The 16,620-nt window shown below is 43.5% G+C and overlaps 2 protein-coding genes across 5 annotated transcripts in view; one reads left to right on the top strand and one right to left on the bottom strand.

Annotated features, from left to right (window-relative positions):
- Nucleotides 1–16,620, top strand: part of rad51b (RAD51 paralog B) — a 164,319-nt gene that overhangs the window by 86,816 nt on the left and 60,883 nt on the right. The gene's annotated exons all lie outside the window — the stretch shown is intronic.
- Nucleotides 2,424–9,829, bottom strand: zfp36l1b (zinc finger protein 36, C3H type-like 1b). Its single transcript, XM_080791223.1, has 2 exons — nucleotides 9,671–9,829; nucleotides 2,424–6,589 (listed from the first exon to the last, which is right to left on the bottom strand). The coding sequence occupies exons 1-2, from the start codon at nucleotides 9,722–9,724 to the stop codon at nucleotides 5,498–5,500; spliced, it is 1,146 nt and encodes a 381-aa protein (XP_080647349.1). The 5' UTR covers nucleotides 9,725–9,829; the 3' UTR covers nucleotides 2,424–5,497.

Below are 16,620 nucleotides of genomic sequence, written 5' to 3'. Positions count from 1 at the left end.
TGGCCTGGTGCCAGTGGAGAGCTGTCCATAGAACAGGTCCTTGGGGATTCTTCCGTGACCCGTCTGCCATGCGGTCGGACATGGCCGAGCCATTTAAGACGTCGCTGGCGTAACATGGTGTAGAGGCTGGGCATCTGAGCCTGTTTGAGGACGTCCTCATTTGTGACACGATCTTGCCATTTGATGTTAAGGATGCGTCTGAGGTTTCCCATGTGAAATGCGTTGAGGCGTCGTTCTTGTCTTGAGTATGTGCTCCAAGACTCACTCCCATACAGCAGGATACTGATGATGCGTGCATTGTAGACAGCCATCTTGGTGTGGGTCGATAGTTTACTGTTGGTCCATACTCTCTGGTTTAGTTGCAAATTGCAAATTGTTCCTGTTTGCAGACGATTCAGCTCTCCTGATATTGGGAGAAGACAAAACCCAGGTTGAGGAGATGCTCATTGCATCTTGGTAAAACAAAATGAGGTTACATATCTGGGCTGTATCCTGGACAATAAGCTGACAGGTGAAGGCATGGCAACAAGGGCGATCAAAAAAGTTAATCAAAGGACACGATTCTTGGGGAAAATCTCCTCCTTTGTTAACAAGAGGGCTCTCATGACTTTAGCTGGAGCTCTTATTCAGCCCATATTTGACTACGCCTGTACCTCCTGGTTCTCTTAACATCTCAATGTCACAAAACACGAAGCTTCAAACCTCCCAGAACAAACTAATTTCTTTGTTAGTCGGAGTCGACTCCGTCTAGGCCTAGGGCAACCCAATGCATTTTGATGGCATAGGATGGCTCCGGGTAGAAGAAAATTGTAAGTACAGCTCTGCCCTCTATGCCCTCAGTGTCCATTTATTTAACTGATTACCTCACAAAGGTGAGCAACTCCCACAGCCACAACACTAGATGGAGCATAAATAATGATCTGGTGCCACCCACATTTAGAACTAATATGGGTAAATCCACTTTCCACAGCACTGCCACTCAGGTGTGGAATGCCCTTCCCCCAAAACAAGCAAATCACTGGCTTCCTTTAAAACCGGTCTGAAAATTCACCTATAATTGTCAGCGGGTCAAAAGGAGAGAAGGTGATGGCCCAACCTGCTTATTGATATTTGTGTATTTGTATTTCATAGTAGTTTGTGAATGAATGCATGGGACCAGAATGTGCTATCCTTTTAGACCAATGTGCTTTAACTGCACCATGTACTGTTTGCATTTTCTATTGTCTAATAAAATAATCAAACACTGAAGTGACAATTTAAGGATTTGTAAGACCTAAAAATCACACCTGTGTGAACTGAGCGGTGCAACTAAACATGTATTGTTATAGTTACTGTAGTGTACTGTACTTAATTATTTTCTCTTCGAGAAATGACAGTTACCGTGTGGGGGTCCCCGGAACATCTAGACCCCCAGGAACACGCCCAGGTGGCCGGCCCAGTTCCAGTGAGCCTTCCCGTGTCCGGTCGTGAAATGACAGTTACTGTACCATGTTGCAGCTTTCCGTGCTCAGACACCTACATGCAGACATAGGGACAGTTACCGTGTGGGGGTCCCTGGAACATCTAGACCCCCAGGAACGCGCCCAGGGCTCATACTGTAGTGTTAGTACTCTGTGCTGTACTCTACTGGCCACTTTAGGTGTTGCAGCTGTTGGTGCTCGCACACGTACACATACATAGGTGCATAATGGAGCTGAGGCACCGCTCAAAAAGAGACCATTACTGCATCAAAAGTCAACAAACTACACTATCGGGGGGGGTCACAGCCTGAAAAGGTTGAGAAACACTGGTCTACTCGGTCTGTGTAAGGACAGTTCAGAATCCTGTCTACCAGTGACATTGATGGTGATTCGTGAATCCAAGCTAATAGAAACGGCAGGATTGATATTCCTGGAAAGTGCCATGATCGCATTAATTAAAAATAAACGTAAAAAAAAAAACAATCTTGGAAAAGTACTTCAAAGGTTTTGAAGTACTTTTGCTTTACTTCAGTGTGTCCATTTGTCAGCACTTTAAACTACTCCACTACATCCGAGTCAAATATTACAAAATGTCCTGTCATGGGAAAATAAAATCTTGCAAATTAGTTCAGATACACTTTGGCAGGACTGCAGGTTTAATTGGGTGCTCATGACTTTTTACATAGATTTTTTTACTTTTAACTTACGCATCAATAAATACAAACGTGTTTTGCCAATTATTTTAGGGCCCACTTGCAATATACTCATGGCCTGCCAGTGGGTCCCCGCCCACAGGTTGGTAATCGCTGCCCTAGAAATAACAAATGCTTGCGGTTAATGGGTTGGATGGCAGTTTGACCCTCTGGCTGTTTTCATACAGTTTAGACAGGGATAGCTGAGTCTGCAAAATGTAGCTGGTAATCTGCATCCCGGTCCTCACTAAACAAGAAACCACACGTTCAATAGAAATATGGGTTTTATTGGTTTTAACTGCAATCTGTCATTACAAAAACAAAAAAAAGTAATTACTGTAGTGAACAGCAACGGCTGCTATAGGATAAATACATTCAACAGTTGCTTTTCCGTGTGTCAATCCTGTTAACCTTTTAAAATTCTGTACTACAAGAATATGCTTTAGGCTTTTATTCTCTTCTGTGTTATACAAAAATATGAAAGGCACTACATTTTTGGGGGTACCTGGAATGTATTGGTAGGCACTTCATGGGAAAAGTGGTCACAAAAGGAAACAAAACCCTAATGCATCATCTACAATAGATGACTAAAAGTGCTAGTAAGTGTGTGTACTGTGCATGGTCTTGTTGAACAGGCAAGCTTCTGTAATCAATTCAAATAAGAGCTTTAAAATGTGTAATTTACAGCAAAGAACTGCTATTAAAAAGGTGACTTGGCTGATCAAATAAGGAAATGAATCCCTGGCAAAAAAAAGAAACCAATGAGAAGAGGACTGTTACCCAAGCCAGTCTACATTCTGGATGGTAGAAACCTGCAGCTTAGAACTGGAACAGGCATCAAGCCCCTGTGTCCATTGGGAACCCCTTTTATTTTAGCTAGCAATGCTAAACAGATGCTTGAAGACAAGAACTGGGTCACAGGCCTCACTGCCAAACAACCAATCAAAAGACATTTGAAGCACAGTGCCCTTTTATCTAAAAGCTTAACCACTTAAACCCCTCTAGACTTTAGTAAACTGGGCCCGAGTTGGATCTGTACTTGGACCGCTTTTTTTTTTTTTTTTTACATCAAATATCTAATCAATCTTCACAGCTTGTAGATTGGCTAATGTCTCCCCCCCACCCCTCCTCCCAGAATATGGATGCTGGGGTTAAAGTGGTTAAATATGCTCAACTTCTAGCATTTGGCACCACTTGACACTCGACACATGCAACAGTGCATTCTTTCCAATGAAAAGACTAAAACACAAAAACAGAGGCAGCACTGAAGAGAGGTTCCCAGTGGAGACAAACTAACACAGCAACAGAGAACCTGAAACCGCAGTCCCAACATGAGGGAGAGGAAAAATAAATTAAGGAAAAAAACAATGTCGTTGCATGTCGTTTAAATTAAGATTCACTTTCAAAATAAATCAAGTGTAGTTACAAAAAAAAAGAAAATGTCATTGCAGTATAATATATTAACTGTGAAAAAAATAACAAAAACAAGGTCTTCACAATCTTGCGATTAATACGGAAGATCATAATTTAACATAAAAGAAAATATATTCTATCGTTTCATTATCCAGATAAATACAAAATAAAAATGCTTAAGATCAGCAATAAATACATTTTGATAAGTTAAATAAGCAGTGACAAGAAAAACCCTTACTTTGAAGAGCTTTTTTTAAAATAAACTAAACAATAATAATATAACAATAGAATATTTGAACAAGGTGGAACTGACGAGAGAACTTTTCAGCTCAATTGACTAGTAAGTAGTCATCTCAGCCAAACAATTAAATTGTGGGAATTTATAGCATGAGCTTTATGGTTAAGGGTGGGGATATAGGGATATAGCTTACCTATTACCGTATTAATTACCAACATTTTACAGATAAACTGGTTCCCCTAAAACTAACCAGCTTGGATATTAACACCAGACAAGCGTTACATTCTGGCAGATGACTAATAAAAGTTTCAATTCCGTAGCCAAATCAAAATTAGTGGATAACATTTTTAGATTCAGCCGCCATATAAGAATTGAGTGGTGACATTTTTAGATTCAAATACTGGCAAGTAGACAAAAATAATAATAAAATCAAGACTTGTCTAAATCAGTTTATCACCCTGTTGATATCCAACATAAATGACCAGCAAGCCCCGACTCTTGACTATGGTGGTCCAAGCCTCCAAGGCACATAGCACCAAGGGAAATCTATCATTCATTCCATACCACCCCAACTATAAAGCAAACTGATCTGTTGTATCCCCTTATTTAAATAAAAAAAATCCATTCCACAATGGTTGGAGCAGGAATTTCAGTATGATTACAAGTGGAGAAAACGAACATCATGGTCCACCAGTCTTGGCTTCTTGTGTGAAAGACACCAAGGCATTTACAACTCAACCCCATTGTCCAATGATTTTCTATTGTTCAATTCAAAACATAAAATGGTGGTGACCCTTTTAAAACAGAGCACTGATTTGTCACAAGCCTTTGACGTTGCAAAGGCCAAGAGGTGTGTTAAGGCTGTGGCACGAGGCAAGTAATGAATGGCTGTCTGCTGATGTGCAACACACCAACAAACCAAGCACAGAGTCGTCCTTATTTGGTAGACACTCTTGAACTGCCTGTCCTATTGCCCAGAATAGATAATACTAACTACATTTTCATCTGATACACGAGCTACTTCACACCCTGCCTCTCATTCATTCATTCACCCATGGCACAGAATACAATTCTGAACTGGTTCTTGTGGTTTAAAGAGGGACTGGGAGGAGAGAGCGTCTTATGCCCAATGCTCCGTCGCACACCGGTGTTGTGTGCCAAAAATATCCGATCGAGCTTATGGATCGGTTATATTTGGCATCACAATGTAAAGGTTTATGATGTGCAGTGTGGGGAGATGTTTTAAAGGTTCATCAGCTGGTATGGAAACGCATCTGAAGGTCCAGATGCACTTGGCTACCAGCGATTCAGAGAAGAATGTGTGTGTATTTGACTATGTGGCCACGTATGTGGAGAGATCATCACAATCCCTGAAGTTCACTGAAGACTGACAAAAATAGCCGATCCGTAAACTCACATATTGAGCTTATAGATTGGCTATTTTTCGTACAGGACACCATCATGTGACAGAGAATAAATTGGGCTTAAGAGGGTAAAGGGAGAAGGGATGAAGATCCTTGACAGAGAAACCAATCCGTCTTTTTCTTTTCTGATTTGACTCAGTGGCTACAACAATGCACAGAGCTGTCCGCTTCCGTTGTAAACAAGGCCAGGAGAGGAGGGGGATGGTGGCGTTGGCAGGGGAGGAAGAGTAATCCCTCTTCCTCCATCAGGCCCCAGGATCCGGCCTTCCCTCAGTCATCAGAGATGGAGAGCCGGCTGAAGATGGGGAGGCGTCGCGAGGCGTCCAGGAGAGGGGACTCCGAGCCACTATGGCTGCCCAGGCTGCTTTGGTAGCCCTCCTGGTCAGACAGAGAGTCCGGGGGAATGGACGAGGTCTCAGACGCCGGCCGTAAGAAGCACAGAGGCGGGGCGGGGATGGCAGTGGGAGAAGGAGGGGCCTGGCCCTGCTGGGACTCGGTGATGATGGTGATGCTGCCGCCGAGGCTGGGGCCGAACAGGTTGGCAAGCTCCTGGCTGGAGTAAGTGAAGGGGTTGCTCTGCCACTCGGACAACTCGTCCTCGGCAGAGAACAGGGGCGGGGGTGTGACCGAGGTGGGGCTGTCCTGCAGGCCCCCCGAGCTCGGGAACCCGGCGAAGCTGAAGCTGTGCTGGAGCCGTGGCCGCTCCAGCTTGTTGAAGGCGGAGAGGGGCAAGGCGTTGGGGGGAGGGGGTCCCCGGCGCTCCTCTGCGTTGTGGATGAAGTGACAGCGCGGTCCGTACGGGCAGAAGCCGATGGTGTGAAAGGTGCGGCACAGCTCCGTCTTGTACTTGGGGTGGCGGCTGAGGCTGCGCAGCTCGTGCATACCGTGGGCGAACTGGCACTTGTCACCGTACTTGCAGGCGCCGTTCTCCTCGAACGGGCGGCAGAGCTCAGTCTTGTATCTGCTCGAGTTGACCTGACTTCCGCTACCGCCTCCTCCGCCCATGCCGAGCACCGTCTGGCCCCCGGGCCGCAGCCGCTCGCCTGTTTCGGAGTACGAGCGGTCCCGGAAGAAGCGGTTCTCCTTGTTGCTGCTGCTGCCGTTACCGTTCATCAGCAGGATTGCGGCGTCTGATTTCAGGCTGTTGATGAATTGGTTCTGGTTGAATTTGGTGTTGGGACTGGGGACGGTGACCGAGTGACGGCGCTGGAAGAGGCCTCCTGCTGAGGCGGCCCCCACCACCTTCCTGTCCAGCAGGGACCCTGTGGGGGGGCAGCAAGAGGAAGAGGGGCTGGCACCAGAGCAGGGGACAACAGTGCAGTGAGGTCCACTCAGTGTGTTATTGTAGTTCAACATCTTGTTCTGCGAAAAGGAGACATTTTAAATGTTAGACACTGTTGAGGGAAAACAATGCAGTTCACAGACTATTTCAGGTCTTCCGTGACCACAATGGATTATTTCCATGTGTTACAAAGTTAACCACTTTCAACCTGGCGCCCCCTATTTTGGGCATGTGATAATAGGCAAAATGTCACAAGATTGTTTTTTGTATCCTTTACAAAATTTGTGAAAATAAATGTACAACCTCACAACTTGTCGCACTGAGACACATTGGGAGCTTGTAGATCTACCATTTTATTTTTCACTATTCATAGTACGAAGTATATAGGGCTTAAGCGGTTAAACTGTTCACAGAGACTTGCACTGGTTTCCAGCTCAGGCTAAAAGTATGAGCAACATCAAAGTGTAAACAACCCAGGAGCCTTTGTGTATCCTAATGCACTGAATGAATGGAATTATTACATTAACCAGTACCAGTATGCACCATCGTTGCTTTGCAGCACATCGGTACAAACTGGTACAGGTTCAATGTTACATAAATGTGGACCATTTGTAACATAGGCCACTGTAAAATTCATCTGATTCCCTACTTCCCCCCCTACTGTGCAGGGTGCAGTACAGTACACTTGGCAAAACTCCATGACCTCCGTGAACCCTAGTATCCGGAAAAAAAAACTACACATGCTGTGATGTGTGTTCCATCCAGGATGCATTTTTGCAAAGGCAGCAAATATTTAACAACCCAAAACAAAAACAGCTACCCACCCCTTCACTTGTTAAAGTCAGCTTCACCATAACATTTTCACAATCTTCTTCTCAGGAGGGCATGCAAGCAGACTATGAAGTTAACCACCACCAACAGATTGTATTCAAAATACCATATAGGTCTAGTTTAGACATTATACCACTAGGGTGCCTAGTGTTGATTTCAGTCATTTCACACTGGCTATCGTTCAAATGTTACGTACCCGAAGGCCATTATTGGGCGTTGTTTGTAGATCAGTGCTTTTAGTTTTCAGCAAGAGACACTGTCGCACGAAGTTGTACAAGATACACAGAATTGTCCACTTGCCAGAATGTGAACCCAGCCATGTTGAGTAGTTTTATGTTAGAAATGTTGATTATGGGTCCCCAGCATGTAGAAACTGCCGGATGCTAACTTGCAAATGTTGAGCAATTTTCACAAGTGGCATAATATGTGACCATACCATTAACGACCTACAAGCGAAATAAAATCTAAATTTCATCATGCTTTAAGTAGCATGCAACGTGTCAAACTAGGGGGTTTTCATGATGCTGAATCAATTCCAAGCATTAGTTTTGCACAAAAACACTCCTTGGGCTAGAAACGGCCATATCCGTCATCACAAATGTGATGAGGTCAGCACATTTGGTGTGCCGTTTTTAGACCCAATTTTTTTTTTTTGCTAAACCAGCGGTTCCCAAACCTTTTTGGCCATGCACCCCGTTTCCTCACGACCTAGCTGACGCACACCCCCCACATGGAAATATAAATTACATATAGAGATTTATTTCCTTTTTATCCACATATATGCACATAATATGAACCTGAATATGGCATAATATATGCAGCATAGGCTATATTCTGCATATACTTTCCATATATTGGCATATGTTAATATATTTAAAATAAAACCATATCGCCTTTTCATGTCACGCACCCCTTAGAAGGCACTCGCGCACCACAAGGGGTGCACGCACCACAGTTTGGGAACCACTGTGCTAAACTAATGCTTGGAATGGATTCAGCATCATGAAAACCCCCTAGTTTGACACATCACATGCTACATAAAGCATGGTGAAAATGTGAAAATGTTTTTTTGGCCTTCTCTAGGTTAATGGTATGGTCACATATTATGCCAATTATGTTTCTACATGCTGGGGACCCATATTCACATTTCTAACATAAAACCTTGGTGTACTCAACATGTCCGCGTTCACAATGGGGCTCTATGGGCTGGAAAGTAGACTAGAAGGTAAAGAAATATCGCTTAAGAAATGATCTGCAGGTGATTGGAGGTTGGAAGGAAGCACTTTTCGTAAGTCACTGAACGGCCCTGCGTACCACCCGTTTCGCATTTTCACATAATGCAGAAGGCATTAAAAACGAGTGCTTCCAAACTCCAACAACTCGAAAAAGAATCACCTGCAGATACTTTGACAGAAAGTAGCTCATAACATGTCTATGGTGGATTGTTATGAAACAAAAGCTTGGCAGATTGAAAGAGGATAATTCAAGCTTTGCCCAGAGCTGCAATGTTGGTGAGTTTAACGTCGTTAAATACAAGCAGATCGCAAACGCAAAGTGGATGAGTGGGGAGTCAATGGAGGGTATTGCAACTCTAGATTCATCCCATTATTTAAAAAAAAATCTAGAGTTGCAAATTGCGGCTAGTTCTGGGAGGCAGCAAGGTTTTCGTCTCTACTTTGACAAAGTCACCATGTCACTTCCAACAGAAAAGTGGCGACGTCACTCACGTCGACACTAATTTCAGCTGGAGACGTCATTTTAGGGATAGACTCGGTCCAAATATAATGTATTATTTATTAGCCCACAAGTAGCAGCATGTTATCAAACCGTGCCACGTGAGATCGACGCCGACGGCATCGCGTTTTGAACGGTTTATCAACAGCGATCGATGCTCGTGCCTTGATTAATAAAACCTTTGATCGGATGGACCGTTCGTTGAGTCGGTCCAACTTCCAAGCGTTGGCCGCTGATCGTGCTACTTTTTTCCGCCAACAGCGTGTCCGTCTATCGGTGGGGGGGGGTGTGTGTGTGTGGGGGGGGGGGGGTGCTTGGATCAACAGTTAGCTAAAGTGCATGCAGTTGAACGTTAGCGGTTAAAAACATTGAAATCTTAACCTAAAAATCCAAATAAAATACCATCGTCACTTCTGTCCTTACATACCGGTAACCGCATAAGTCGGCCAGGTTGCAAAAACAATCAACCCCGGATAAAAAAAAAGACATTCTAAAACGTGATTTGAATGAAAACAGCAAGACTTGCTTCATGGCAGCAGCAGCAGATCCATTTTATAATCTCTACGAAATAAGTCTAGTTTGGTTATTTCCTTTACCTTGTTGGAGACCTCACTGTATTCGAAGAAAGGCGAGAGGATAGTCGCTGTCATTTTGTAGGTTGGATTGTAGAAACTTGTGGTGGTGGGTGGATGTGTGATTATATTAGTTAGTATAGATCCAGCGTCCCCGACTTGTTGCGTTCTGTGCCCTGCAGAGCCCCCTCTGTCCCGCGGCGCGTGTGCGCACTTCCTTTTCACCACGCAGACGCGCAGGGGCGGTGACGCGCACAGCGTGCGTGAAAGGCGTGCGTGTGGGAGGAGCTCTCTCAAAAGCCCGCGTCTGTACTTCGCCACACGACGGTGTCACTTGCAAATTTAAAATAATAAAAATAAAAAGAACAGATCTACAAGATTACAACCCGTCGTGATTGGACACGCTGTGAGCTTGTAGATCTGTTCTTTGTTTTTACTATTTTTTTGATTGATTTATTAACATTTTGCAGAATTACAGTACATTTGATTTCAAGCACAAACTCAATACAAAGACTGTTAACTGTGAGTGGACGACCCAATTAAGCATTACACTTTACATTACATGCATTACACGCATTACACACAATTGTTTACAAGAGGGTCCACCATGTTCAATTCATCAAAACATTTAGAGACATACACATAGACACTTCCATATAGTCAAAGAACAGAACATGAATTAATCATAAAGGAAGCTAAAAGGTTAAAGAAACAAAGGAGGGAGGAATTCAGATTTTACGGGGGCCAGTTTCGAATTGCAGCCGTCCGTAGGTGCCCTTTGAGAGCGGTTTTGAAGGAGTCAAGGGATTCACACGTCTTAATGACTGTTGGTAGGGCGTTCCACATTTTGGTGAAAATTATTTAGTCCCTTGTTTGTGCCGAATCTGGGTTGTACATGGTTTGTTGCACTCCCTCTGGTGTTGTGGGTGTGGACTTCGTTAACATTAAGGAAGTATTTAGACAGGTACATTGTACAGGGTATCTTGGTGGTGTATCGAATCTTGTGGACCAGACCCATTGCAAGATGCTGTACTCTGTCGTCGACCCTAAGCCATTCCAGCCTGTCAAAGTGGGCAGGGGTGAGGTGGGTTTGGGGGGTGAGGCCAAGTAGGTGTTTGGGAGGTCTGGAGCCTTGTTTTTAGGGCCTTTGAGGTGCTGTGGTACCAAGAGGTGCATGCATAGTCAAAGAAACCTTGTACGAGGGCTCCTGTTAAGGTCTTTGTTGACCAGTGAGGAGATCCTGTAAAGCTACTGTACACTAGGGTATAATGATTGACTAAAATGACGTGAATCCCCTTGTGCATGGTCCAATATTCTGCAATCTGACAGATAGCACATATCTGTGTAAGCAAAAACATCAAAGTAGTATAGGCTAGTAGTGTAGAGTTATGTTGTGACTGGGTCTTGTATAGATTAGTGGTTGCATATTGGCTATTTTGGCCCCCATGTCCTCCTCCTCTTTCAGATGCAGAAGTAAAATACAGTAGCTGGCTACTAGTCCACTTGCCAGAATGTGAACCCGGACATGTTGAGTAGGCCTACCCTACATTTTTTGTTAGAAATGTTAGTTGTTGTGTATGGGTCCCCAGCATAAAGAAACTGCCAGATGCTAACTTGCATATGTTGGGCAATTTTCATAATTAGCATAATCATACATCTTTGAATGCAGATTGCGGCCCCTAGATGTGTCACAGAGACACATGGGAGCGTTCTACCCATTGCTAGCGGTAAAAAAAAATCCATTGCAACCATTCATTTTGCACGAAAAACACACTGCTAAATTCGGCCATAAGCACTTGCCCAAATGTGCTGGCCTCATCGCATTTGTGATGACGGCTATGGCCATTTTTAGCTGAAGGAGTGTTTTTCGTGCAAAACAAATGCTTGCAATGGATTCAGAATCATGAAAACCCCCTAGTTTGACATGTCACATGCCACTTAAAGCATAATGGAATTTTGAAAATGTTGCCTTGTCAGTGGTCGGCTTATTATGCTAATTATGAAGATTGCCCAACATTATGCAAGTTAGCATCCGGCAGTTTCTAAATGCTGGGGACCCATACTCAACATTTCTAACATACAGTAAAAATATCAGTGTTCAGAATGGGGCAAGTGGCACTGGCAAGTGACTATTAACTATTTTAAGCCATAATGTCTCCACCAGGGGGGATACTCAGATATGTTCAGTTGTGCTGTCTGCTCTGTGGCCATGGCTGGGCCCTGATGCTTATTGGTGTCATGTCACTGCTAGTCTAGACAACTGCTTAATTTTATTTTCTGAAATTGGATTTTAATTAGCTGACTGAAGATTGTGATAGTTTAGCAAGGATCAATATGGTTTACAAACTTTACAGGTTCAATCTCATTGATATCAGCTAATTTCATACTCATCTTGCTTTCTCACTTGACATAACATAACAGACCATAGCCTATACACATTTCACCACTTCATAACATAACAGACCATAGCCTATACACATTTCACCACTTCATAACATAACAGACCATAGCCTATACACATTTCACCACTTCTGAGATCATTAGGATTTTCCCCCCTTTTTTTAGGGAACACTCAAAGACATTTTCTAGGTGATGTCATTAAGCAGTAATTTACGGTATGTTGCTGCCCCATTAACAAGATAGGCCTATCTGACACGTGACACCCCCCCCCCCCTCTCTCTCTCTCTCTCTCTCTCTCTCTCTCTCTCTCTCTTATTGTTTGTCTTCAGTTATTGCTTTGCGTCCTTGTATTATACTGTGCAGTATGTAGGAGAGGGTCCATACATACTCTCCATGGTTCCCATAGTTTCGCTGACCAACTTCATTAAATTTACCCGAATATGGTTTTCTCTTGGATAGAGTTATTGCGTTATTCTGGTTATGAGGTTTGTTTCTATCCTTGTATTACCACCACCACATAACAATATCAGCTCATTTTTTAAATACTCTTGGAGAATATGCCTTGCAAACCTCAGCTGTTTTCGTGCACCCTGGCCTGCATAATTAGATATTAGAACCAAGCTTTGTAGGATTGGTTTAATTTAGATGCATTTACACAGTGCCTTAATCCAAAGTACTTTACAATGTGCGTTCATTCACCCATTCACACACTGGTGGTGGAGGTAACCATGCAGGGCACCTGCTCATCAGGAGCATTTTGGGCTTCAGTGTATTTCTCAAGGACACTTCGAGGGGGGGCTGCTTAAAGTAAACAAAAGACTATAGGACAGCCATAGACTTGCAGGCTGCCACATGATGTCACAAGTGAAAGCGTTGGAAAACAATTGAACTGGAATTTACTCTGATACAATATACCCCAAATACATACATTTCAAGTACATGAAAAAGCTATCAGTACCAGTAAGGAGAGTACTAGTGGACTAGTCCACCCACCACAAGCAATGGAGGGAGCTGTGTGTGGCTGTGTTTTTGCTTGAGGCCTACGGAAATATCTCATATAACATGTCCCTTCCTTTTTCCACTGACATTTGTCTCTCTCTCTCTGGGTAACTTCAGAGCAAGAGAGCTATGTGTGGTAATTTAGTGGAGGGTGGGACAGTGGGACATTAATGCCAAGCCACAGGCCAAATGCCGCCAAATGTCGTCTGTGCATGGCTGATGGTTCAGACCAGTGCTTTTCAAACGTTTTGGTCCCAAGCCACACCAATGGGCAAGTCAAAATCTCAAGGCCCACCTTTATTCATAGTGAAAATAGACGATTTACAAGCTTATCTTTTAGATGAGCAATTTTCACTGGTAGGCCTATAGAATTGGTCTTTGTATTGGGAAATGTGTACACACAAAGTACTTATACAATACATTTTATTGTAATTCGTAACGTTTTTCATTTACTATAAAAACCTGCATCTCTCCTCCACCAGTTAGTCACCCCATGCCTCCATATATGGTCACATCTCGTAACATCACACCTCCATCTATGTTTACGCCTCGTGACATCACGCCTCCATATATGGTCACGCCTTGTGACACATATATGAAGATCACGACACTGATCTCATCTAACCCTGGATAATCGTACATGGAGAAGACTGCATCATTTTTCACCCATTTACTATGAAAACCTGCATCTCCCGTCCGCCAGTTAGTCACCCCACGCCTCCATATATGGTCACGCCTCATGACATCACGCCTCATGACACGTCACGCCACCATATATGGCCATCTCCATAAAGATCACGACATTGACCTCATCTAACCCTGGATAACCATACATGGAGAAGACTGGATCATCACCTAGATCTGCATATATGGAGCCAGGCATATCACATGTCGGTGGGAGCGCTTGGCCAGAAGATATCAAAGCTCTAATGATTGGCCAGTATGAGATGATCCATGATTATGTACGATGACAAGAGCGCCCCTCACTTCACACGGGTGTGATTTTTGGGTCAAAGACACTGACCTCATCTAACCCTTGATAACCGTACATGGAGCTGGCCAGCAACTCTACATCTGACCTCAAACCCTTATATCTCCATATATGGAGCTGACTTGTTCTGACATATGTTGATCCTCCCCACCCGTCCTTCTTGTTCTGACATTCCATTTGTTGATCTGACATCAAACCTGTACACTCAAGACACGCTCCATATATGGCCAGTACAGAATTCATTGCATATGTTGATCTGACCCCCCCTGTATGGCATCTATCTTGACAAACGTATGCCGCCGAGAGGCTAAAGCGGGGAAACGTTTTAGCTGTCAGACTCGCTGCTTTAGTCGTTGTCTGCATGAGAATCACTGCACCAGGCCAGGGTACTGCTTTTGTTATATTTTATTAAAGTTAGAACATTACCACAGTGAATCACAGCATAGTAAAAGCGATTGCGGTCAATGAAGTTGGACCTTCCCCGTTCACCCCCTCTCTCCTTCCATTCATGAAATGCCGCCTTGCGAACAGCTGACTTTACTATGAGTGACGCAACACCACGTGGCCCATATAGCTGTCACCAACATTTACCCATCGAGCTGTCTAACCTGCCACCAACACCCCCCATGCCAAAGCGCCAGCACTCGTCCAGCAGTCTATACCGTCAGACTCCATCCTGATTGGCTAAGATTGGCTACCAAAATTCGCAGGAGTGTATGGTTTCAAACAAAATGCCGCAAATCATGAACACATCGTGTGATTTCCGTGAAATTGTGCACACACTAGGCCCAGGAAGAAATGCCACTGGAACATTTTCAACTCAGCCTCATGGTGGCGCTATAACTGGCCAATTACTAACTGCACAGATCTGTGTAAAACTTTGCATGCACACTCCCTAGAGGCCAAGGAAAAACCTTTGCCTGGAATTTTTCACATCTGCTCTTTATAGCGCCACCAGGAGGCCGACATATGTAAAACACATTTTCTAATAGTACTCCTTCAGAACAGGCCAAGTTGCGTCACACACACACACACACACACACACACACACACACACACAAAACATGTTTATATTACTCCTAAACATTTTATTTCTGTTTCTTTCTTTATCTCTTCCCAGTTCCCACTTAAATGCAATGGTAGAGCTTGTACGACGAAGAAATTCTCCCAGTTTTTCTTCTTCTTTTTTTTTTACACCTGTGAACCTGTGATGTGACAATAAAGCTGAGTTGAGTTGATTTAGCTACGGCAGCACTTAAACGCCCAGCACAATCACGCTGGTAGCCAGACTAAATAGTTTCATGTTTGTTCTTTGGGTGGATAGCCTATGGGGCTTGTTATGCTAGTGACTGTAGTTGCTGGCAGAGTAGGCCTCTGCTTAGAACAACAGGCTGTCACAAAGGGAACTATTACCCAGCATGAGCTCCCAGGATTAATTGCACAAATTATGTTATTATGGTGTAAGAGCAGAACTTTCACCTTTCTGTAAGACTAGGAAGGAGGACATTGTGGCAATTAGAGAGTTTACGGTGCAGCTGTAACGATGGCTCTTATCAAGGGACAACGACCAGCAGTAGCTGAGATTATAAAGTCACCCAGTTGTTGTATTCAGTTTATGCACTATTCAGTCATAATGAATAATAATAATATGTTGTGAACATTGGTCGTCATAAAAGCTAAATTTAGATCTCTGGACCGCATTGTGATATTCGGGTTGTTTTGCATTTCCAGGGAGCCAGTAATTCAATTTGATAAAACCACACTGAGAGCCTTACTCGGCCTTGCTTTAGCCTTATGCATCCAGGCCCTGCTTCTTCCCTCACTCCTCCAATATCCAATACTCAACCCCAGCACTTGAGTCAAAGTATAGGTAGGCCTATTCCTTGTCAAATAATACTCAACTACAGGTGAAAGTTCTGTCAAATTTGTACTTTTTCTTTTTAATGTCAATGCATTAAAAACTCTCAAATAAAATAATTCCAAGATTTTCCAGATTTTAAAAACAATATAAATGATATTGAAAATAGCAGATCGACAAGCACACGTGTCATGTCATGAATCTGCAATGTTCTAACTTCTAAGCTTGTAGATTTGATCATTCGATCGTTCGCATTTGACATAATTATGCCGTAAGTTCTTCATAATGTACTTTTTCCCTTCCTAGAAATATAGCGCATATAGGAATAAGTAAAGTACAAAACAAAAGTACATAACAGTGCTCAAGTAAATGTACTTAGTTACTGTCAGTGTCCAACACTGCCAATCTCCCACACCCACAGTGATCTCTCCAACCCTGGGCTCTCTCACTCTCCAAGAGAGAAGCCATGAATCCTCAGGCATAGACGCCCAACTGTCGACATGGCTTCGTTTTGCAACACAAAGTAGACCTGCGGTTTATTTTCTTTTTTAAATCCCTTTTTCTACCCATGCTGCTGCAACTTTATTTTTTCTGGTCTGTTTGTTGTTGTAATGCGGCAAGCTTAAGGTCTGTATGCTTTTGATGGGGGGGAGCAAAGGAGGCAGAAAGAGAGAGAGGAGAGAAAGTGTGAGAGTGGAGGGGGGTTATCTGTTCGAAGAGGCTCAT

Source organism: Protomyctophum bolini (assembly GCF_963924005.1).
Source record: "Protomyctophum bolini genome assembly, chromosome: 19".
In the NCBI taxonomy this organism is placed as follows: Eukaryota; Metazoa; Chordata; class Actinopteri; order Myctophiformes; family Myctophidae; genus Protomyctophum; species Protomyctophum bolini.
The sequence above is the reverse complement of the archived record's forward strand: the minus strand, read 5'-3'. Positions and strand labels throughout refer to the sequence as shown.

Coding starts and splice junctions, on each gene's coding strand:
- zfp36l1b (XM_080791223.1), bottom strand. CDS start 9,724: ATGACAGCGACTATCCTCTCGCCTTTCTTCGAATACAGTGAGGTCTCC. Junction 6,590..9,670: donor ACAGTGAGGTCTCCAACAAG/GTAAAGGAAATA, acceptor TCCTTTTCGCAG/AACAAGATGTTGAACTACAA.